The sequence below is a fragment of the Nyctereutes procyonoides genome, unplaced genomic scaffold, assembly GCF_905146905.1.
Source record: "Nyctereutes procyonoides isolate TBG_1078 unplaced genomic scaffold, NYPRO_anot_genome, whole genome shotgun sequence".
NCBI lineage: Eukaryota > Metazoa > Chordata > Mammalia > Carnivora > Canidae > Nyctereutes > Nyctereutes procyonoides.
This window is the reverse complement of record NW_026574932.1, coordinates 4,412-29,708: the sequence shown is the minus strand read 5'-3', so window position 1 is coordinate 29,708 and position 25,297 is coordinate 4,412. Positions and strand designations below refer to the sequence as shown.

General features: G+C 39.4%; 1 protein-coding gene and 2 pseudogenes across 1 annotated transcript; 1 reads left to right on the top strand and 2 right to left on the bottom strand.

The window, feature by feature from the left end:
• The first annotated feature begins 14,615 nt into the window (after window positions 1-14,615).
• LOC129503850 (olfactory receptor 2D2-like) lies at window positions 14,616-15,561 on the top strand (annotated as a pseudogene).
• Window positions 15,562-17,824: 2,263 nt separating this feature from the next.
• LOC129503789 (olfactory receptor 10A4-like) lies at window positions 17,825-18,796 on the bottom strand (annotated as a pseudogene).
• A 4,817-nt stretch (window positions 18,797-23,613) lies between these two features.
• On the bottom strand, window positions 23,614-24,558 carry LOC129503738 (olfactory receptor 2D3-like). The gene has a single exon (XM_055316084.1). It carries the CDS (start codon window positions 24,556-24,558, stop codon window positions 23,614-23,616), a length of 945 nt encoding a protein of 314 aa, XP_055172059.1.
• Window positions 24,559-25,297: the final 739 nt, after the last annotated feature.

Genomic DNA, 25,297 nt, shown 5'->3' with positions numbered 1-25,297 from the left:
TCTTTGTCCTTGGCCAGTTCATTTAGCTCCTTTATGCCTCTCATTTCCTAGTGTTAAATGGATATAACACCACAAATTCATATTATGGATGTACAGATTAAATTAAGCACTTAAAGGAAACTAGTTCGCACAATGCCTGACAAACACATTGAAAGAAATGGCTGCTGTGATGATACACTAACCTTAAGTCATTAAAAGTAAGTAGATCTATATTTTCCATAGAAAGATGTTGTTCAGATTGTTGAGTTAAAAAAATGGGTTGCAAAATAACATGTTTGGGTATGAACAACATATGGGGTTGTGTGTGTGTGTGTGTGTATGCGTGCGTGTGCGCATGTGCAGGCTGTATATTTTTTTGTCCCTCTGGAGATAATTCCATTAAAGAATATCCTTACCAAATGAATAAACCCTTAACCACAACAAAAATTTAGCATCATGTAGAGACTGCACAATACATTTGAAGAATGATTCTCTCTCCCTTAAAGGTAGGACTTGTAATTTACATAAATATGTGTATATGTGGATTGGGAAACCTTGAAACAGAGGCGTAATAAAAATGAATGGAAAAGGAGGTAAATAAGATGAAATATAGTATCTTATACTTTCCAAAGAAGGCCAGGGACTATAACTGTTTCACAGTCTTAAAGAATCCATTTAACTTTGTCAACTTTACTAATTAATTAAACAATGATGTTATGTTATTGAATTTAGAGAAAAAAGGAAGAAGAAAAAATCAGAGTGGGAAAAACAATAAAGAATAGAAATTAGAAGAATTCAGGGAACAGAAGCTAAGCTGAGAGGACAGAAATCTAGATATGTAGAGAAAAGCAGAAGGAAGAAATACAGGAAGAGATTTGAAAGTACAGCTGTGTTATCCCGAAATCGAAGGAACAGGGAATGCATCTTCCATCCTCTGAGGCCCTAGTAATATTGTCACTAATATGGCCTTTCCAGACATCTTCTCTTAGGGACTGTGTCTCACACACTCACATTCTGTACACGGCATTATTCCTTGTCACATACACACACCACATGTTACGTATACTTACTCTCAGCTTCACAATATCTTACATAAACACACAGACATCCAACACCACAGATACTCACTGAAGTATTTCATACTCTAATTTGCATACCCTCATGGCCACCATATCTTTCACAAAGACCAAAGATGTCCCAGAGTGGGTACTGATCCAACTGGATACTGACCAAGGCTGGGTGTTGTGGGAACCCACATGCCTGACCTTGTGTGAAGGATACCACACTATGGGATGTTTGCGCGAGGGCACCTGTAGTGGGCACTAGTATTCTCTTCAGGGCTAGAAGGCCAGCACTGCCTGTACATGGACTCACACTACTGTCTGCCCTAATTCACCATGGGATTGGAGGCAGCAGTGCTGGCCTTCCAAGAAGGGTGTACCACTCAGTCCTGATTCCTTCACATCTCCTAGACCCGGAGAAGACGCAAGAGCAAGGAGCTCTTGACCGGATTCCTTGAAGCAAGATTCCTGTTTCCTTCTAGCCCCTTGCCTGTTCAATGGGAGAGGGTGGGACAAATGCAAGCTGAGGCAAACATGATGGTGAAGGCCTGACCAAGGAGGCAAAGGGAGAATCAGGCAGTTGCTTTTCCACAGCAAGAAGCACAACCTCTGTGATCTCTCTGGAAGGAGCCCCATACCTGAAGAAGAAAGTCTGGGAAAGCATTTTTGGGCTGGGATCCTGGAGAAGAGTGGGAATAGAATTGTTGTCTCTGGGTGTCCAGCAAGGAACAACATTGATGTGCAAGAAAGCAAATGACAAAATTTACCTTTCCCAATGCCGTGCCCACCTCACAACCCCCAATGGGTACTAAGATTCCTATGGCCTGGGGCCTATCACCAGCTTGTCCACTCTCACCTGGGGCAGAGAGGAGGCAGAGACTGGGCTGCAGGTCCCTGGTGAAGGATCAAAGATCAAGTGTGGGAGGGAATGATGTCTGCAGCCTGCAGATCCAGTCTGGAAGGACAGCACTGGTGTGGGTTTGCTCCTAATCAATGCCTCCCGGGCTGCACTCCAGTCATCCTAGGAGTCTGACTCCACCCCAAGCCTTTCTGCCTACTGAATTCCAGGTACAAACTCCAATTCTCCTAGGTCCCACTCCTGAACAGAGAGCGTTTTTTCTTCAAGGATCTATTTAAAGCTGAGGTCCTGAGAGTATGTAAACAGGGCATTCCCTGGAGCCCTCAACCTGATTACCTTTCCATCCTCTGAGACATCCTAGGGCACTCTATGTTCTATTTGAGGTCACAGGCTGAAGTCTCTAACTCATACTAGCACCCTTCATTCAAGCCTTACACCGATAGCATTCCAGATAGCATCAGCAGATATAACTTGGGGTCTCAGGTCATCAAACTTGTGTTATCACATATATGGTAATTAAATAGAAATAAAAATAGATAGGTATTGGATTGTTTGGATGGTTGCTGAGTCCTTTAAGCTTAATTGCAGGGCTAGTGCTTTCATTTTGGTTTATATCTGTTTTGATGCCATATGATTACCTTTATGTGGTAGAGTGTTATTTGTTTAGCAAGGTCTTAATATCAACATGATACACTCATCAACATTGCATAAAAGTTTCTATTTAGTTGCAACTTTACTACCATCTGGTGTTTGAAACTCTTCAATTTTGTTAATCCATTAGGTAAAAAAAAATGGTATCTCCCTGTTAACTTATTATATGATACTTTAATTACAGTTGAGGATGAGCATAGTTTTATTTATTCATTTTTTAATAATAAATTTATTTTTTATTGGTATTCAATTTGCAAACATACAGAAAAACACCCAGTGCTCATCCCGTCAAGTGCCCCCCTCAGTGCCCGTCACCCACTCACCCCCACCCCCTGCCCTCCTCGCCTGCCACCACCCCTAGTTCGTTTCCCAGAGTTAGGAGTCTTTATGTTCTGTCTCCCTTTCTGATATTTCCTACCCATTTCTTTTCCCTTCCCTTATATTCCTTTTCACTATTATTTATATTCCCCAAATGAATGAGACCATATAATGTTGAGCATAGTTTTATATGCTTATTGATCATTTTCATTTCCTATTTGTTCTGTGACATGACTGTGTATTTCCTTTTTTACTTTTCTTTTATTAGGCCTTTCAAATTTCTGTTACTGCTGTGTAAAATCCTTGTATATTATGAAAAATGGGTTGTTTGATTTTGTCTTAAAACAAGTCTTTCTTCTTAAAGAGGATAGAGAGAGAGAGAGGCAGAGACATAGGCAGAGGGAGAAACAAGCTCCACGCAGGGAGCCCAACATGGGACTTGATCTTGGGACCCTGGGATCACACCGTGAGCCGAAGGCTAACGCTGATCGGCTGAGCTACCAGGCATCCCAAAAAACAAGTCTTTTCTACTCTGCCAGTTGAATTTATGAATTTATGTTTTTTTCTTTAAATATTTAATTTATTTTTTTCATGAGAGGCACAAAGAGAGGCAGAGACATAAAAGAGGGGAAGCAGGCTCCCTGTGAGAAGCCTGATGTGGGAATTGATCCCAGGACCCCTGGGATCATGACCTGAGTCAAAGGCAGGCCCTCAACCACTGAACTACCCAGGTGACCTGAATTTATGGAGTTTTGTAGCATACATTTATAATTTAATCAGTCTTTTCCCTTATGACTTGATTTTGTGTTAAAATTTGAAATGTCTCTGTTGATAAAAAGTTACGCTTTTTAAAAATTATCCCGGGGGACACCTGGGTGCCTCAGCAGTTGGGCGTCTGCCTTCAGCTCAGGGTGTGATCCTGGAGTCTGGGATCAAGTCTCACATCGGGCACCCTGCATGGAGCCTGCTTCTCCCTCTGCCTGTGTCTTTGCCACTCTCTCTCTCTCTTCTCTTCCTCTGCCTCTCATGAGTAAATAAATCTTTTTCAAAAAAATCATCCTGTTTGTCTTCTAAGATTTTCATAGTTTTGCTTACATGTACAGCTTCATTTACATCATGATACGTCTAGAATTTATTCTGATGTAAGGAGTGCTTTAGAGATCCAACCTTTTCCTCACAATGGTCACTTAGCACCATTTACTGGAAAATTCTCATCAATGTTAAGTGTCTTTTATTAGAGAAATTATACTCTTGGTAAATTTGATCTATTTCAGCACTCTGTAGATGGTTCCTTTCCTGACTTCGTATTTCTGTACACGTACCATGCAATCTTATTTCTCCTGGTTTTTGTGTGCATGTTCTCAGGTGTGAGAATGGAGTTAATTATATTCCTTAGTATATGATATTTTGCATGATTAGTGATTTTAAGCCCCTTTCTTGTTTATTATGAATTTGTCTGCATAATATACACCCATACTTCATTCCCACTGATTCTGTAACCACTTAATGCATGTGATGCTTTTATTTTCCTCAAAAAATGTTTTGTTTGTGGACATATTTTTACTTTACATAAGTGATATTGTGTTATATGCCTCTTTGTTTACCTTTTTCACTTAACTGAGTCTTTAAGATCATTTACAATGCCAGGTGTTCATCTAATCCTTCTCCTTACTGCTGTGCAATATCCTTGCTGCACATCTCTTGAATTTTCATTTCTCTCTTCTCCCAGTAAAGGATATCCAAATCACACAACACGGTTCCAACACAAATAACAGAACCACAAAGATTACAGGAATATACCCTATGACAGTACCATTTTCTGTGTGAGAAAATCTTTAGCTCCCTATTTAGCAATAATTCTTGTATCATAGAATATGCACAGGCATAAGGTGACCCAATAGTACCATATTCCTTCCCAGAATGGCTCAATTTTCCCAAATGTAGATGAGTATTCTTCTCTCTTCTACTTTTTGCCCACACTTTACAGTATCTGACAAATTTCTGCATGCCTCCTAGGAGTAAATAGGGGCTTCTTTGTTGTTTCAATTTGTAGACCTTTCAATTCAAATGAATTTCAGTATTGTTTTCTATTCTTGTAAGCCTTTGAAGGTAATTTTTGTGAATTCCCTTGAATATCCTCTGGTGTGTGTGTGTGTGTGTGTGTGTGTGTGTGTGTGTGTGTGTTTCCTATTAGACATTTCTTCATTTTCTTCCTGAATTTTAGAATTTGTTAAGAATTCCTGATATGAAATTATTTTCTATTTGTTTTACATAACACAAGTATCTCATCCATTTTCTCCACTTTTTAGCTTTCTTCATAAAGTTCTTCATTGAAGACAAATCTCAGATGTTGAGGAAATAAAATTCATCAACTGTTTCATTACGATCTGTGCTTTGGAGGTTCCATCCTCTAGGTCAGAAAGATAGATGTTCCCTTTAGTTTTCTTATATCACGTCATTGTTCTATTTTAACGTTTAGTTACTTAATCCATTTAGAGTCTACCTTCTGTGTCGTGTAGGTAGAAATACAGTTTTATTTTTCTCTAGGTAGTAAACTAGTATTTAGCTATACTTTGTACTACACTATTTGCCTTCTTCCCAAGGATTTTTGGAATTAACTTTGTCAGACATTAAATTTCACATTAGTTTGTCTATGAGCTCTGAATTCTGTTCCACTTCCACTTATTAGTCTTTTTGTTTTTTTTCCACCAATGCCACCGCTCTTTTCTTTTTGAGGCTTGGCAATATTGCAAATAGAAAAGGAGGAGGTTCTAACTGTGGTTTTAATTTGCAATTACCAAATGCTTAATGTTGTGCAGCATCCTTTCCTGTTCTTGTCAGCCATTTGTGTATCTATCCTGGAGACAAGTCCTTTGCCGATTTTTAAATTGTGTTGTTTGTCTTTTTTGGTTTTGAGTTGCAGGGGTTCTTTATATATTTTGGATATGAACTTCTCCCTCTGCCTCTTCCCTAGCTTATGCTCTCTCTCTCTCTCTGAAATAAATAAATAAAATCTTTCAAGAAAAAATAATATATTTCTTAATGTCTGGATTCTTCTACTAAACATCTTTCTGTCTACCTGGTTGCATGTAGTAGTAGTTTATTCTTTCAAAAATATCAAAGTATTGCGCTGCATGACTGCATCACAATTTATCCTTTCTACTATCCATGAAATTTATATTGTTCCACATCGAGCTATTAAAAGTAAGGTTGTTATAAAAAATCATTGTACATACTTATGGTGGATTTAAACACTCCTATCCACAAAGTATGGATACCACAGAGGAGTAAAACTACTGGTTGTAAGAGGGAAGGCATATATTTATGGTAAATTTTCTTTTTTATTTTAATTTTTTAAAATTTACTTATGATAGTCACACAGAGAGAGAGAGAGACAGAGGCAGAGACACAGGCAGAGGGAGAAGCAGGCTCCATGCACCGGGAGCCCGATGTGGGATTCGATCCCGAGTCTCCAGGATCGCGCCCCGGGCCAAAGACAGACGCCAAACCGCTGCGCCACCCAGCGATCCTGGTAAATTTTCATAGATGCTTCCAAATGGACTTTTTGAATTGATCGTGCCAAGTTAAACTCCCATTAGCAATGTGAAGTACTCCATATCTTCAGACATTTTAATCCATTCTTTTGAACCTTAATGGATTTCACTATGTTTTTAATTTGTGTTCTCGTGGCTAATTCCATTGTGTACATTTTCATAAACTACTTAGCAATTTGTATTTCCTATGCTATAAAGACTTGTTCTAGTCTTTCCCCCATTTTAAAAACTGGAATTTTCTGACTTTTCCTACCTGTAGGGGTTCCTTATATATTCTGGGCAGTAAGTCCATGATTTAGCATCAAGTCATTAAAATAACTATGTGTGTAAGGAGAGACAAAGAAAATAGGGTTAAAATGTTAATAATTGAAGAATCTATTATTATCTGGGGCACATCATATTCACATTCTACAAATTATGAAGTTCTTAAAAATCATACGTAGAATACGTAATACAACGGGGTTGCAATCTAGAAGCTAGAAACCCATTACTTCATTGCAACAATACAACACTTCCCAAAAAAGAAAGCAGATAAACAGAACTGATAATGGGACCCATAAATGGAGATGTGAGTGCTAACTGCATGTTATTTTCTGTCTTCCTTATAATCATTTGGGAACCTCTGAAAAGAAACAGAGCTCAAGATTCACCCTAATGATTCAGAATTCTCCTGAGCACTTCAGCCACTTCAGAGAGTGCTCCAAGTATCCTTCTGGTGACCTCATTTAAATGGAACTATTAAAAAAAATAAATGGATCTATTGTTGCACTGTGTGCCTTGATGTTAATAACAGCTTTGGAGGCAACAGGGCAACAGAGTTGTGGGGATTCCCCTTTCTGCCTTGTCTTTGATCTTGGCTTCAGAGATTTTATGAAACTCTTCGACTCAGATAACTTTTGACTAGATGCTCACACTCTTTGCACTCTCCACTCTGCACACTAACATGCTAGTGTGATCTTTTTTTCCTTCCTCAGATGAGAAAATGGGGTAAGATTATTAAAGGGATGGAAAGAGAAGGCACAAGGTGAACAAAGGTAATAATCTGGCATACATTGTGAGAGAATTGGTGTCAATCTTTTCATAAATTTGGCTTTTAAAATTCAACTAATTTTGTCCAAACAATCAGATCCTTAGGGGTAAATCTCTCTTATAGATCTAGCCAAGGTGTTTTCAACAGTGGGTCTACCTTATCAAACCATAATTGCAATGCTAAATTCCTTGTGAGAAGAATCATGGTCCTCACCTAGAGAGGACTTAAGTAGAACTTCCATGGAATCAGTACTGGTCCTCTGAGTGGGGATGTTTATGCCTTGTTGAGCTGGGCTTGGAAGACAGGAAGTGGGTATGATTATAGAGACTAGGTGATTTTTAGCACAAAAGATTTTGTAATCAGAACTGAAATTTAGTATTTTCTCATGGTTCCTATGGCCTCCCTCAGAATCTTCACCCTAAAAGAAACATCAGATGAGAAAATGCATGGCTCCGTGACCCTATCATCTTGTTTGATTTATCATAAATATCATTATTAGAGAAATGAACTTAAAGTTAACATTCAATCTCTTGAAAAGGCAGAATGATATGAGAGAAAGGTTGACAGCACACATGATTTTCTTTCAGAAGCTTCCTGACTCTGGGGGCAGGTTCATAGTCACTTGGGGGACCATTTTCTCCTCCACATTTGCATTAGAGAATAATATGGTTTTAAAAACAAATCTGGAGATGACAGGGGTGTAGTCTTCTACTATTGTGCCAGAGTTGGTGAGAGCTCCTACATCTGACAGATCACAAGTCATACTCATCTATGACTCAGATAGTAGATCTCTGTCTTCTGATATTCTGGCTCAGGTGAAATCAGCTCAGAAAAGGTGTGTTGTACACTTACTCTGGACCAGTTTATTCTGTTTTGTGAGAAAAGTTGTGTCAGGGGGCACCCTGGATGGCTCAGCAGTTTAGCTCTGCCTTCAGCCCAGGGTCTGATCCTGGAGACTCGGGAGCCTGCATGGAGCCTGCATCTCCCTCTGCCTGTGTCTCTGTCTCTCTGCCTCTCTCTCTCTCTGCCTCTCTCTCTCTCTCTGTGTATGTCTCTTGAATACACAAATAAAAATCTTTTAAAAAAAGTTGAGTCAGATATGGTCCTTGCACTTGTTACACTCACAGATAAATAAAATAAATCCAATGTAATATTATCAGCCACTATAAAAGTACACGAAGCTGAAGGTACACTAATGTATCTAGTCTCTAGACTAGATGTGTTGACTTGTGTATGTCTACATGTATTGGAAGTGAGTGGGAGTGGGGAATGGGAAACATGTGTGGGTCAGAAAGGAAGGTGTTCCTGGGTAATATGTTTCCTAAATGGAATCATTAAAAACCTATAGTTATTAGCCAGATGAAGGTATAGAAATGAGCAAAATCCTGCAGCTGCCCATCTGTTAGGTTAACCACCGATTATAAGCATCACTTAAAACTTTGGGACAAATGTTCAGTTTTATGGTATCTCTGTTCATCAAAACTGAGAATATTTGCTTGTCCTTTAATTTTCCGAGACATCACTTCTGCTCTGTGATGGGTGTGAACTGTTGTGGAGAGAGTAACAAAGTCTAATGGATTTGGGGAGACTCTAAGAACTAACCAAGTAATACCTTCCACCAGATGAAAGGAAATTCCCAAAGTACCGTTCTTAAAACAGGGTGTGGTCTCAAAATGTATTTTTATGTCAGCTGTTTCAGCAATAGACTACATTTTTCTTTAGAAGCTGTTCTTTTTAAGTTTGATTTAAGTAACTGTTAGGTCATACAGACTCACTTGACCCAGTATATTCATTCATTAAGCTATTATTTGCCGTGAATCTATGACATTTCTGGGACCACACTGATACTGAGGATGAAATATGACTATAGTTTGGGTATTTGTATCTGAGGTTCTTTGACTTCAGGGCCTGGTTCTTTTTTCTGTATCCCCAGTACCAACAATGTGCTTGGCCAATGTCTTTTGATCTACAAGAAACGGACTGAATACTAAAAGTATTCATGAATGTTCAAGAAATTGATAGTAAACCTAGTAGTGGGCATACTTCTGAATAAAGGGATTATGCCCAGCAAAAATCAGTGAGAAAAAAAAAATACGATGTGTCCTAGCTATGTGGCAGGGAAAATGGCTGGAATTGTGACCTAGGGTTAGATAAGGGAACCATCAATGATTGTCAACTAGATGTGGTTGCATATATTAATGTTTTATTTATTCATGTTTTCTTTCAATGATGAATTGGAACCTTTCATCGCTTTGACTCATAGATCTATCCAGATGCCTAAGACCCCATTATCAGATAACATAGAATGTGATAATGTCTTTTTGAGAAAACGGGGCATTTAGTTAGCCTAGAAAACTTTTTAAAAAGAATTTATTTACTTATTTGAGAAGACAGAGAGCGAGAGCAAGAGCAAGGGCAGGGAGGAGAAGCAGGCTCCATGCAGAGCAGGAAGCCCAACGTGGGGCTGGAGCCCATGACCCTGGATCATGACCTGAGCTGAAGACATGCTTCACTGACTGAGCCACCGAGGTACCCCTAGCCTAGGAGTTGTTAAGTTGAACTTTAGAGTGCTCTTCAATTAAGGTGTGAATGCTATTTCTTTACTTCTTCTTTAATCTAACTGGAATTCAAAATGTCCTGCTTGTTTGAATGTTAGTATCTAAGCGAAACTATCATTACCAGTATCCAAGACTTTATCACTAACAGAAATCACAGGTATTTTTATATCACGTTGTAGTTGTTGAAGATACCTACAGATATCCTTTAAGCTCATTAATATTCGAATTAAGGTGTTATTAGACTTGCCACAACACTTTGAAATTTAATGCATTAACAAAGAAGCACATGTATCCTTATATTATATTTGCTTCCTAAAACTATTATAATAAACTCTATGTGAATATGTCTGGTCTTCTTGGCAACCCTATACATTTTATGTGATACATTGGAACCATTATTTTGAGACACCTTTACCAAACAAATAAAGGGCCAAAAGCTTAAACTTTGTATAGGGCCTTAATCTTTAGACTTTAAATTGTTCTCCCATCTTTTTGAACCATTCCATGAAATTTTATTATTACTCCCCAAGTCTGCAATCTCTCTACACGTAATGACAGTCATCCACCCTCCAACCCTCAGTTTTATTGAGAAATAATTGACATACATCACTGTGTAAGTTCAAGGAATATAGCATGATGGCCTAATTTGCATATATTGTGGTATGATTACCATTACCATAGTAGGTTCAACTCATATCCATCTTCTCTTATAGAGAAACAAGACAAAAAGAAAAGAAAAAAAAGGAAAAGGAAAAATATTCTTCTGATGAGAACTTAGAAGTACTCTCTTAACAACTTTCTAATATACTATAAAGTAGTCTTAGCTGTAGCCGTCATGGTCTACATTCTTTCCCTAGTATATATCTATCTTATAACTAGAAGTTGTAGCTTTTGGTCCTCCTCCTCCAAAATGTCCTCCCCATACCCTCTGCCTCTGGTAACAAGTCTGATCACTTTTTCTATTATTTTTGTTTTTTATTTGTGTTGTTTCAGGACCTACACTTAAGTCTAATCCATTGGAAATTAATTTTTGAGAGTGGTATAAGAGGTGAGTCTGGTTTCAATCTATTGCATGTCACTATCCAATTACGCCAACACCATTTATCAAACAGACTATCTTTCCTTCATTGAGCATTCTTTGTTCTCCAGTCCAGTGTTATTTGTCTCCATATGTTTGAGTTTATTTACGTGTTCTCCATTATGTTCCATTGGTTTATTTTTTTGTATTTATGTCAATGCCATAATGTTCTGATGACTATAGGTTTATAATATAGGTAGAAATCAGGAAGTGTGATGCCTCCTGCTTTGTTCTTCTTTCTCAGATTTCTTTGGCGATTTGCAGTTTTTCGTGGTTCCATATAAACTTGAGGAGTGTTTCATTTACTTCTGTAAATTGCCATTGGACTCTTGATAAGGACAGCATTGAATCTTTAGCTAGCGTTTTGTGGTATTGACATTTGAACACTGTTAATTCTTCTAAACATGAACATGAGATAGCTTTCCATTTCTTTGTGTCTTGGATTTCTTTCATCAATGTCTTGTAGTTTTCATCATAGAGAACTTACATCTCCTTAGATTTATTCCAAATTATTTTATTGTTTTTGATGCTACTACAAATAGGATTGATTTGTTTTTTAGAAACTGTGGTGATGGTGTATAGAAATGTTACTGATTTTGTTGATTTTGGATCCTGCAACTTTACTGAATTCATTAATTAGATCTAACAGGTTGTCTTCTTTTGATTGAGTCTTTAGGATTTTCTGTATGTCAAATTTTATTATTTGCAAATACAGACAGTTTCAATTGTGATACCTTTTATTTTTCTTCCCTGACTGCTCTGGCCAGGACCTCTAGTATTATGTTGACTAGAGTGGTGGAAGGGGGCAACTTTGTCTTGTTCCTAGAGGAAGAGGTTTTCAACTGTTCACCATCAACTATGACAATAATTGTGGGCTGTCAAATATGTCCTTTATTATACTGAGATATGTTCCTTCTGTGCATGTCATGCTGAGTTTTTTATCACAAATGGTGCTGAATTTTGTCAAATCTTTTTTTCTCGGTCTATTGAGATGATCATATGATTCTTTTCTTTCATTCTATTAATGTGATGGGAGGTGTGCCACCGACCAAGAAGAGTTGGGTTAGGACTTCTGTCTTAGTTCCCTACTGATGTGAGATTGTAGGATGGGCACTGTGGCTGTCTGGATTCTGGTCAGGTTTATTAGAGGATCAAGACTGGGTAGTTTATTTAGTAATAATATATGAAATAGACTCCCTGCTCTGGCAGGGCAGCAAGACAGAACCCAAAGCCTGTGCAGCTCTTATTTAAGGACTCCAGTCCGTTCTTCACTGAATTCCCTTGCCAAGTGATGTCATCAGTTTTGCTCTACAGATGAGGGAAGCTACAGTTGTGCTCTCTGCTCTAGTGCCACCATACATAGGACCATTGGATGGGCTAGGCAGATTTCAGTGTGCTCTGGTTAGGTTCTTTGGTTGCACAAGCTGCAGGCTGTATTCAGTGATGAGTAGAGGTACACAAGATTTCTTGCCTGAGCACAGTGGGAAAGCAGCTCTAAAGCTGGCTAATCTCTGTTCTCTTGTCTTGACCCACCCTAAGTTTCCTGATGGAACAGAGCCACTGGCTTTGCTCTGCAAACTCTCAGTTCTGTGCATCTGCCTCTTAGCTTGAATGTCCCTGGGATGCACTGCCCTAGGAGCTGTCACCTGCCCTTCCAATCAGATGGGGCCAAGAGACCCTCTTGACAGTGGGTGGGGCAATGCCCTAGTTTCTTTGCCTAGGTGGGAGGGAGTTGAGTCACTTCAGGCTACTCTCAGTTTCCCAGACAGGTTCTTCAGTTAGGAGGCCCTGGGATTTACCTTCAATCTAGGCTATGAATTAATGCCTCTGCCTGTGTGTAGGACAGGAATGTTCCTCTGGTACTGGCTTTGCTCTGGGTGTAATCAGCGCTGCCCACTGACCTCTCAGCTAGAGCTCTGCTGGGCTGTCCTCTTCCAGGAGTTGTCCTCAGCCCTCTGGTCAGAAGGGGCCAGAAGACACTCTTCACAGCAGGCGGGGTTGTGATTCAGCTCCCTGCCTGGGCCTGGGCAAACCAGTCTCTGAGGTCAGCAGAACTCCTTTGAGGATCTGATCAGGCATCTATTTCTGCACCCCACCTTGTTCCCTGGCCAGAGTACATATCTGAGCTAGTCCTGCAGATGAGCAAAGCTACAGGTTGGGCTTAGTCCTTGGGCACAGCAGGTATGAATTTTGTTCTGCCAAGATCTGTATGCTGATTGTTGCAAGCCTCTTTCCCTTCTCTATCACAATCAGATTCCAGTGGTAGAGCCCCATTGACTCCTCTGCAGTCCCTATGGTTTGGGGAGAGAGCAGGGGCTCCTGCAAAGCACCCACAATGTTGGGGCAGTGCAGATCGTCTCCCCTGGGTCTTCTTTTCTTATTTAGAGAACTAGAAAGCTCAGGGGAGGCCTGTCCACATGAGGTTGCGCCGGCCTGGGTGAAGGACAATGCATTCAACGTGTAGTTGCTTCTTTTACCTGTCTAATGCCATCTCTCTTGGTCTCTGTGGTACAGGTTGCTTCTCAGTGGTGTTTTATTCTGGAATAGTTGTTTTTTTTTTCCTGTGAGAGGGAACAAAGTCAGGAACAACCACATTTCCACCTTAGACACAGAGACCTGGCAGGCTTTTTAAGCAACTCTACTAAACCATAAGGTCAATTTTTAAATTTAATTAATTAATGATAATTATCAAATAAATCACCACATCATGTCTATAAAAGGTCACAAAAATGAGAAAGATTTAGTTTTAAAAGGAGTTTTTATTTTCTGGGAAGAAGAGACACATAATGCAAGGCAATGAGAGCTGATGGGCTAGAGGTGGTGCATTAGTGCTGTGTAGTCTGCACACAGAAAATTAGTCAACCTGGTGGCTTCAAATGGAAATGCTGTGATGGTGTGTCTGCCATTTGGAAGTTTTTGATGGTTAAGATTGATATTTGGGAGTTCCATCCGAAGCCGTGGGTGCGATTGCCAAAGAGATGATGGCATACTACCCCATTACTTTTTGGTTTGCCAGCTCTTTCTAAACAAGTTATTTTGTCCAAAAAAAAAGTCAGTTCTTTAAGATACTTTGGGCCTTTTTCATTTTTTATATATTAGTGACTGTCTTTTCAGGGAAGAGACAACAGTCATATGCCCAAAGAATAAATAAAATATCTATGCCAGGATAAAATGGGGAGGTGTGGCAATAGCAGCATAGGACTCAAATTTCTAGTTGATAATAAAGTGAAATTCAATGCCATAACTTACAGATTAATCAAATCTCTTTAATTATTAGATGTTTCATATTCAGAATAAGAAGAATATTCTTTTGATCTACTCTACACTTACTAAGAATGAAGGCGCCATCTTAAAAGTACGAAGTTTTACAACACTGAAAATGCTCCAACTAAAGCAGCATGATCATTTTTATATCAAGGGGAGTTTTGGAATGGTTGATAGTGATTGAGAGCAATTCGAACGCCCTCCAAATCTGAGGTTCTATGGACCTATGTTTAACATGTTGACTTCTTCCACAAACAACAAAGTCTGAGAGAAGCAAATCAGACGCAGGTGACAGAGTTCCTCCTCCTGGGACTCTCTGATGACCCCACACTCAGAAGCTCCTATTTATTTTATTCCTGGGTGTCTACCTGGTTACTGTGCTTGCAAATCTGCTTCTCATGCGCCTTGTTCAGGCTGACTCTCGGCTTCACACATCCATGTATTTTTTCCTCTGCAACTTATCTTTGGCTGACCTCTGTTTTTCTACCAACATCGTTCCTCAGGCTCTGGTTCATCTGCTATCCAGGAAAAAGATCATTTCATTCACATGCTGTGCAGTTCAGCTTTTACTCTTCCTCATTTTTGGGGGTACACAGTGTGCCTTTCTGGCGGTGATGTCCTATGATCAATATGTGGCCATCTGCAACCCTTTGCATTACCCTAGCATCATGACTTGGAGGGTGTGTGTTCAGCTGGCTGCGGGATCATGGACCAGCGCCATTCTGGTGTCTGTGGTAGATGCCACTTTTATACTAAGGCTAACTTACCGAGGCAGCAATAGTATTGCTCATTTCTTTTGTGGGGCCCCTGCACTATTGATTCCGGCATCCACAGACACCCATAATTCAGAGATGCCATTTTCCTCATGGGTGTCATGATTCTCCTCATCCTGTCTCCCTAATTCTAGTATCCTATGGCCACATCATAGTGACTGTGGTCAGGATGAAGTCATCTGTGAGGAGGCTCAAGGCATTCTCTACCTGTGGTTCCCACCTCATGGTGGTCATCCTCTTTTATGGGTCAGGAATTGTCACCTACATGACACCAAAGTCTTCCAAAGAAGAGAGAAAACTGGTGTCTGTGTTCTATGCAATGGTGACACCCATGCTCAATCCCCTCATCTATAGCTTGAGGAACAAGGATATGAAGGGAGCTCTGAGGAAAGTGGCCACAAGGCATTTCCCATACAGGCTTGAAATCTGCTACTGACTGAGAGACCCTTTTAGGTCCTTACCTATACAAACTACAGAGTAATTTCCTCAGCAAGCTTGGAATTTGGTTAGATCCTCATCCTGGGGACCTTGCTGTGGAACTACCCTCCATTCTTCATCCAGTACTTCCTTTGTAGAAGAAGGACAATAATTCATGGACCCACAGAAGGAGGGTCTGCTTCCTTCTGGTTGGTCTTTTGGCTCCTAAGAGTTAGGAAATCTTATAAGAAACATGCACATTTTATAAATCCTGGGACCAGTGAAATCCATCTGTTTAAAATCATACATGATATATTATTATGAATCTATCCCAGATCACTCTCCTACTCTTATTTTTAGATATTTCTGAATTTATTTCATCAAATAACCAATAAATAAACAATCAGTACTTAATCACTTACTATGAACAAGGTGCCACATGTATGTGTTCCTGCACACGTGCTTGCACGTTTGTTTGAAGTGGGTAATGAAGAGTGTGAGTACAAAGAAGACGTATATATGGTTTCTGCTGTCCTTCTCACATTCTTATGAGGTATGTGGAGATTTTATCTATCAGATAAAGGTAAAGACAGGATTTTGGAAACTAACAACACATAGTGGCATCCCAGGGCTACCAAGTGAGAAAGCAGCTGGTACCACTCTGGGCCTGAAGGACAACTAGGACTTGAATAGGATACCTGAATATAGAAAGCCCAGAATCAGGAGTTATGGACTTAGTGTATGGCAGTGAGAAAGACATAGGAATAATTATTTCAAGCTCATTCTCTTCCTATCTTCTGATTTCCTGTTACCGTATTCCAAAAATAAATAAATAAATAATCAAGGATAACCTCCCATTTGAAGATATTTATTTTAATTCTAAGCATAAAGTCCTATTCTGGTGTAAGGTAACATATTTAGAGTTTCTGGGAATTAGTACATGGACATATTTTGGGGATCATTATTCTGCTTACATTAGGATGAGTAAAATGAATGTGAAGGCATGATTAAAGTTTGGCTAAAATCAGAGATTTAAATGTATAATGGTGCCAATACAATTAGTTGTCTGATTGCTATCGTCCAAACAGAACCCCATAACCTACCTTTTAATGTGCAAATTCTTACAGTGATCACTCAGAATGTGCTACCCTTCTAGAGCCCTTGGTATATGAGAGCTAAAGAATAGCCTCTGTAAGAGACTGAACTGGTCTTGGTGCCTCCATGGCACACAGAGGTATTCACAGAGTTTGCGGAGAGGACATGCCTACGCAGTAGATGTGATTTTACTATTATCAATAAATTCTTATGAATCGTTTAAAAAAAGTTGGGATGCCCACATCCCAAGCATTGGCCTAGGTTCACTGGTCAAAATCCTAGATACAGGCTGCTACACTGGTTGAGTGATAGGCAAGTTTAATAAGAACAGTTTATTTCATCCAAATTCAATATGGTTAAATAAACAACTAGTAAACAAAGAATCTTGGGTTATTTACAGTTGTTTCCTAGATTTTTATCCATTTAATATAGGATTCCTTACATCCTTTCTGTCAAACGACTCTCAGGTCCAACGTGAATAATTTGAGATTGAGGTAGTGTCCGAGTTGAGTAGTCCTTTTCCAGATGATGCACAGAACATCATAGCAATAGAGGTAGAAGTCCTCATTTGTTAGCTTAGTAATACATGGGTACTTTATAAGGCAGTGAAAGTTTTTAAGTATTGCTATATTATTTCTCCTTTTTACTAGAATATACATTCCACCAGATAAAATTGCCTATTATACTCAGCACTGTGTTTCAGGGTCTGAAACATGATGAATGCTGAAAAAATTGTGTTGGAATTTTGAGTTTCAAAAAATGAGTGAAGAATGAAACATAACTCTACTATTTATTATCATCATTTTCATAACTTTACTTTGTAACAAAAGGATCCTGGAAAGTTGCAGGCAGAGTTTTTGGACAAATAGAAGTAAAAAGATACGGATGAAGAAGTTCAAGAAAAGTTAAAATAAGTAAAGAATGGCAAATCATAGTGTTGTTACTACAATTGTCAACCTTACGATTGGATCCCAATCTGTGTAATCTAGCAGCATCCTCAGATACATTGGTCCAACAGAATCCTGCACCTACAGAAGTTCTCCTTTATCACCCATGCTTTTTCATTCAGAAACAGATCCTACTAAGTCCAAAATCCTAGTGGGTATATCACGGGTCTTAGATTAAGTAGGGACCAAAACCCATGGGAGGAATTATTTTTTCTTTCCTTTGTCCTTTCATTCCATCCCTTAGGTTTGCATCTCACTCAGGTAGAGTTTCTGAGGGCCCAGGGTCCTGTGGAGGACTCACCTCGGGGCAGCCTTCACTTCACCATTTCCTTAAACTGTAGACGATGGGGTTCAACATGGGAGTCACTACTGTGTAGGAGAGGGACAGCAGTTTCTTGCTTTCAGGAGAGGTGCTGGATCGGGGTTGGAAGTATGTGAGGATGGTGGTGCTATAGAAGAGGGAGACAACCAGGCGGTGGGAGGAACAGGTAGAGAAGACCTTACGTTTCCCCTCAACTGAGGGCATCCTGAAGAGAGTTGAGAGGATGCAGACATAGGAGCCCAGGATCAGCAAGAAAGGAAAGAGGATAAATAGAACAGTAGCTGTCAGAGCCTCCAGTTCAAACAGAGAGGTATCAGCACAGACCAGTGCAATGACAGGGGAGTTGTCACAGAAAAATTAGTTCACTCTGTTGGAGCCACAAAAAGGGAAGTTGAAAATCCATGTGGTTTTCACAGTGGCAACTGGAAACCCTGAGAACCAAGAGGCAGCTGCTATTTGGGCACAGGTCCTGCTGCTCATAATGCTTGGGTAGTGCAAAGGGTCACAGATGGCCACATAGCGGTCATATGCCATTGTGGCCAGAAGACAGCACTCAGCAGTCCCAAAGAAGAAGAAATATATCTGAGTGGCACAGCCAAGGAAGGAGATGGTTGTTGGGCCTTGGATGACCTGAGTCCCCAGCAGTTAAGACACTATGACCATGTTGATGCCTATCTCCAGGAAGGACAAGTTACTGAGGAAGAAGTGCATAGGATTTTGTAGAGTATAGTCAGTTGTAGTGACCAGGATGATGAGACCACTGTCCATCAGGTTAACCAGGTAAATAGTCAAAAAAAAAAAAGGAGAAAGAATAGAGCTTGGAGCGGGGACAAGGTTGAAAGGCCCACAAGAACAAACTCACTAACAAATGTTCAGTTTCCTCATGTCATTCTTATGCCCAGGATTTGACTGGGTACTCTTGTTCCAGGAAGGCAGAAGGCTCCAGATGTTATTTAGACCTCAATTACACTCTTAGAAAGAATCCCCTATGGATTTGTTCTCCACTTTTCTTATACTTATTGCAAATTAGAAGCTGTATCTTCTAAAATGTAAAAAAAAAAAGGGTCTAAGGATTCATAATATGTTGTAAGAATACTAACCTTTTTTCAGCCTGAGAAAGGAGGCACAACATACATATCTATATATCCTCTAATTTTCGTTGCTCTATAGAGAATGTTCAAAATCACAGCTGCACTTTTTGGCTCCTACTGTCTTTCTTCACCAGTCAGCGGTACTAAAAAAGAAGCCTGGCCAAGCATTTCTGAAGAGGGGGTTCTTAACGCAGAAAGAAAGGTGGTGAGGTGAGCCAGGGTATGTTTTCTGCAGAATGAAAGGGCAGGAAAGAGAAAATCAAGGAAGGTGAAGCAGCAGTTAGGCGTGACTCCTTAGGAAAACTTGAATGTGTCCTAACCACAAGCAGCCCACACCCATGATGGTTTTAGTATACTGGAAGAATCTTCCATATATTGTTGGGTTCTGACAATGAGCCAGGAGTGGTAGGAAACATCTTATGGAGGGTGGGCATCCTCTTAGCAAAGGACAGCAGATCCCTTCGAAGATGGCACATGGTAAAATCTGTACTTCTCTCTTTCCATTTCTGGTTTTCCCCCTATTTTGTTCTTCATAATTCTATTTCAACCTCCCCCTTTCATCCAAGCCAATGACCACACAGACTTTTTTATGACATTTATTCCTACATTTTTTATGACATTTATTCCTACATTTATTCCTACAGAGCTTTGCCTACCAGTTTCAGAAATGATTATTGCCCAGGTTTGTGCTGATCCAACTAACTTGTGCCCTCACAGCTTTTCTCTCCTTAGAAGGAGAAGAAACACAGGTCTTACAATGAAAGAAGCCTACTCCCACTCAGGTGGGAACTTCACTTGTGGTGAACGACATCTGGGCAAAGTAGTGACCCAGGGAGCGAATAAGAATAGGATGTAGGTTAGCCATAGTCTGCTTCAAGTTTTTCCTGAAGGAAGCACTTACTTTCGATGTCATGTTTTATATCTTCATCCATTCATTATTTTAAAGATTTTATTTTTATGTAGTCTCATATAGCTTCCTTTCATTTCCAGACTCAGAATAACCCAGTTTATCCAAGGAGCCATGGAATATAGACACTGTGGTTTTATTTGATCCCATGTGGCTATAGGTGATCAGAAAAGGAAACACAGACTCAAGACAGTGTCACACGACAGAAAGAATTAAAGTGTATTACATATAAACCCTTTTAAACCTTTTTATTTAAAGATTTTATTTATTTATTCATGAGAGACAGAGAGAGAGAGAGGTATCAAAATGCAGAGAAAGAAGCAGGCCCCCCACAAGTAGCCCAATGCCGGGACTCAATACTGGATCCAGGATCACGCCCTGAGCCAAAGGCAGACGCTCAACTGTTGAGCCACCCAGGCGGCCCTACATATAAACTTTTTTTCCATACAAACCTTTTTATCAGCTTTTGTTGGTTGACTTGTGTCTTGACTTTCAAGAAATAGGAGCTCAATGTTACATGATAAATAAAGACCAGCTCCCATTGCAGCAAAATAAACAATATGCAGGGATATAATGAATTAAAGGACAAATGCATTAAAGTAGACAAACAAGAAAAAATGACTGAAGGTACAACTGATGATGAAATATAACTTACTACATGTACCAAAAATATACCTGGAATATACTTTATTGCAAAATCCTCAGAAAACAAAACATGAAATCAACCATGACATACCAGAAACAGAGGAGACTATGGCAGCTTTCTCAATCCTTAACAGATAATGTAAACAAGTAATTAATAATGGAGTACAGATGAAAATGTGCTTAGTGAGATATAGAAAACCAGACAGAATATAATTTCTACTCATGCACTTACGAAAGGTTTCCAAAAGCTACTATATATTAGGTTATACAAATACTGCCTCAAATAAAAAGTATCTACCTGTGTAGAGACCACACTTGTTATCAGACTGAAAACTACAATTTAACACAAACAGAAAAAAAATTCTGAACTAATTTGAAATTTAAACTTTGCTTCTATGGAGATCCCTGGGTGGCTCAGCAGTTTAGCGCCCACATTTGGCCCAGGGCAAGATCCTGGAGTCCTGGGATCGAGTCCCATATCAGATCTCTGCATGGAGCCTGCTTCTCCTTCTGCCTGTGTCTCTGCCTCCCTCTATCTCAGTGTCTCTCATGAATAAAAAAATATTAAAAAATAAAATTAAATAAATTTTGATCTAAAACACCACTCAAATTCGAAACAATAAAAACATTGCACATCAAAATCTACACAGCACAGCATATGTGTCACTGTTAGGCAATGTCAAAGACTATCATATGTCAATGAAATGAGCAAAATAGTGTGCCATGGGATGACAGTAACCCAAGGGTTAAAGTCCTCAAAGTAAAGAGGGAAGTGACCTAGAAATTTAAAAATTTTTATAAACTCATAATCCCACTTTCTCAGCCATACCTTCTTTCTTCTTCAGGGCAGGAATTCTCTAAATTAGTGTTGAAATTTTCTGTTTACATTTCCTTATTTTCCCTCCCATTAGTGAAATAGACCTCATTTAGATCATCATGGGCAGCCAGATCAGCAACTTCACCTATTCGTGCTTTCTCCTGTGTATGTCACTTCAAGTATCAGGTGCAGTTTCTATAAAAGTTTTCTCTGATCCTCACGCCCAGGCTAGCATCTGTCTATTGTGGTCCAGCTCCAGTAATTTTAAAAGGGCAGTAATGATTTCAAAAATTTGTATTTAAATACGTAATACATTGGTGTCTGTTCTGGGTATATTGGAAACAATTAGAGTCAGATAAGCGAAAATATAAAAAGAGCTCAATAATGGTTTTAAAATGAATGCATGGATACATGAATGAAAGAAAGAAGAAATTTAGCTATTAGACGTTACTTCACCGGAGAGGTCTTCTACAGTAGAATCAGTAGTTCCTGACTCCTGATGTCTGTTGTTCTGGACTCATATCCATGGTAAGTGTAGAAAGTTTTACAGTTGTCATTGAATCCCCTTTAAACATGTGACTGATTAAAAGCTTGAATAAAATAGGTGGCTGTCAGGCAGATTGTGTGTCCTAAGGGTTCATGAAAACTGAAGGGGAGCCGAGAAGCGACAATTTTTGAGAAGTTGAGTCACAGTTAGATGTGGTTACAGGCATCTAAGCCCAAGTAGGCGCCAGCTTCACATTCGCAAATTCCAATTTCGAAAATCCTAAATTCTCTTTTGCTTTTGGAAGAGGTATTTATGGATAAAATGAGCTCATTCAAAGGAGGATGACCAGAATGAATACAGGGTGCCAGTGCATGTTAGATCTAGGAACTTTAAAGAATCAAGTGAGTGATTGGCTGTGAGAATTGAATTGGGGCCAATACAGAAACTGACTTCAGAGGGCTATAGTAGAGGAAAATGAAATTTCTCTAGGACTAGAACTAGAGAAGGTTGGTTCAAGGTACCAGAACATTGATTTTGACTTACCATATGGAAGATCTTTGTAAAAGCAAAAAACTATCTATAGGTGACCCTTGAGCAATGCAGATTTGGACTGCATGGGTCCACTTATACATGGATTTTTTTTTGTACAGTACAGTACTGTGAATGTACTTTCTCCTATGATCTTTTTTTTAAAGATTTTATTTACCTATTCATCAGAGAGAGATAGAGAGAGAGAGAGAGAGAGAGAGAGAGGCAGATACAGGCAGAGGGAGAAGCAGGCTCCATGCAGGGAGCCCGACGTGGGACTGGATCCTGAATTCCAGAGTCACACTCTGGGCTGAAGCTGGCGCTAAACCACTGAGCCAACCAGGCAAACTTCCTATGATCTTCTTAATAACATTTTTTTCCTCTTGCTTATTTGTTGTAAGAATACAGTGTGTAACATGTATACAAAATACATGTTCGTTGACTGCTGCTCATGTTATCGGTAAGGTTTCCAGGCAAAAGGCTATTAGAAGTTAAGTTTTGGGGGAGTCAAAAGTGGTATGAGGATTTTCAAATATGTGGTCGTTGGCACATACTGTTTTGGTCAGCTGTATAAATGAAAGTAGATCTTTCATTTATCTCATGATTCAAGACATTATGGAGGAATATATTCTTCTTTAGGCAAATGCTGGATAATCACTCAGTAGAAAGATACAGAGTAGTTTAAGAGTCAGAACTATGGTTGTGTACATGATTGTTAAATTTCCTTTTTGCTCTGATACTTCATGCTTACGTTAAATTGGGGATATCAAGATAAAATAAATTCATTTTTTTGAAGCTTTCAGGAGAAAACATCATGCACTAGTAAGTATTTGGCTTTTGTGCTATTATACAAGCTGAAATGCTTTGAGCCATGAGTGATCCAAGTACTAAAGACTCGTCCAGGGATACCTGTGTGGCTCAGTTATTGAGCCACCCAGTTCCCCAATCCTGTGCATCTTTTAAGAATATTACAATAGTTCTAAAATTCAGACCCACAGAGGTGCTTGTGTGGCTCAGGCAATAGAGCATCCGACTCTTGATTTTGACTCAGGTCATGATGTCAGGGTTGTGAGATCAAGCCCTGAGTAGGCTCTGGCCTGGGTGTGGAGCCTACTTATGATTCTATCTCTCTAATAATCCTTCTGCCCTTCCCCTAACCTGCTAGAGCAAGCACACATGCAATACTCTCTCAAAAAATTAAAATAAAGTAAAATAAATGTCAGACCTTGAGGTCACCATCTCTCAGAAAAGGGCTTTCTTCCAGCTAGTTTTCTGAGACCATCTTTAACATCCTTATTTCTCAGGCTATAAATTATGGGGTTCAATATCGGAGTCACCACTGCATAGAATGTAGAGATCACTTTATCACTTTCATTGATTATTTTGGAGTTTGGCTTCATGTAGTTGAATATCGCTGATCCATAGAAGAGGACAACAACAATGAGATGGGAGCCACAGGTAGAGAAGGCCTTGAGCCTTCCCTCCCCAGACTTCATCTGGATCACAGTGGAGATAATATTCCAGTAGGATACCAGAATCAAGCACACAGGAACTAAGAGCATGACCACACCCACTGCAAAGATGGCCATTTCTGTGCTGTAAGTATCTGCTGAAGCCACCTTCAGAAGGGCAGGAAGTTCACAAAAGTAGTGATTAATAATGTTCTGTCCTTGATAGGGTAGTTGGAAAGTAAAGGTGGTATCCACCAGAGACACGAGTGCTCCACTGGCCCAGGATCCTATGGCCAACTGGAGACACACCTGTTGGGTCATGATGCTAGAGTAGTGCAGGGGCTTGCAGACGGCCACGTACCGGTCATAAGACATCACTGCCAGCAGTGCACACTCTGTACACCCAATCATAAAGGAGACAACTATCTGTGCCATACACCCAAGAAAAGAAATTGTTTTCCTCTTTGCCAGGAAATAGACCAACACTTGAGGGACGATGCTGCTAGAAAGACAGAGATCTGCGAAAGAGAGGTTTCTAAGAAAAAAATACATGGGAGTGTGAAGTCGAGAGTCCATGAAGATGACAATGATGATGAGCAGGTTCCCAAGCACAGTCAAAAGATAAATGAGGAGAAAAAGAACAAACAGCAGGATCTGGGTCTGCAAGTCCTGGGAAAGGCCCAGGAAAATAAACTCAGCCACAGAGGTTTGGTTTTCCTCCCCCATTGAGATTATGCCTGTTTACCTGTTTGCACAAATAAAAAGACCAACCTTTGGGTTTGTAACATCTTGTAGAAGAGTCTCATTTAGCGCTCAGCTTATAATCAAATTGGGTATTTCTAGCTTTTTGCTATCCAAGTCACTCTAATTAATACTAAATAGTATATCTTCATTCTTAGTAGTGGTTGTAATTTCAATCAACTCTTTTTTTTCCAAAATCTCCTCTTTCCAGTGCCATTTATAGATTATGACATTGTTAAAGCCTTCTGGCTAGTTCTGCTATGAGGATATTGGAATTTGTGTGGATTTTACTAAATAGCTGTACACATATTGTTACAAAATGACTGTGTATACTGTTAGCACTATTACCATGTATAAACCTGCACCACTAATTGTTCAAAATACTACATATTTAATTATAACATACGCTTGAAAATGTGAAACAGGCATCAAACTTAATTTGACCTCTTAAAAAACAGCTATTTTTTTCTTGGCTGAGAAATAGTGGCCTATCACTTAATATACCAAGTGTTGTTCCGTTTTGATTAAAGAGTAAAATGGTAAAAGTAAAACAATAAAAACCCAGGAAAAACAAGTCAAAATTCTTGTGCTATCTGGACAGGATCAGACTGACACAAAAGCTGTCAGTAACAAAAGAGACTATGAAAGAAAACATTGAATTTACATCATAAAATGAAAAGCTTTTGTGAAATAATAATATCACGAATAAAATTAAGATAAATTA

Coding starts and splice junctions, on each gene's coding strand:
- LOC129503738 (XM_055316084.1), bottom strand. CDS start 24,558: ATGGGGGAGGAAAACCAAACCTCTGTGGCTGAGTTTATTTTCCTGGGC.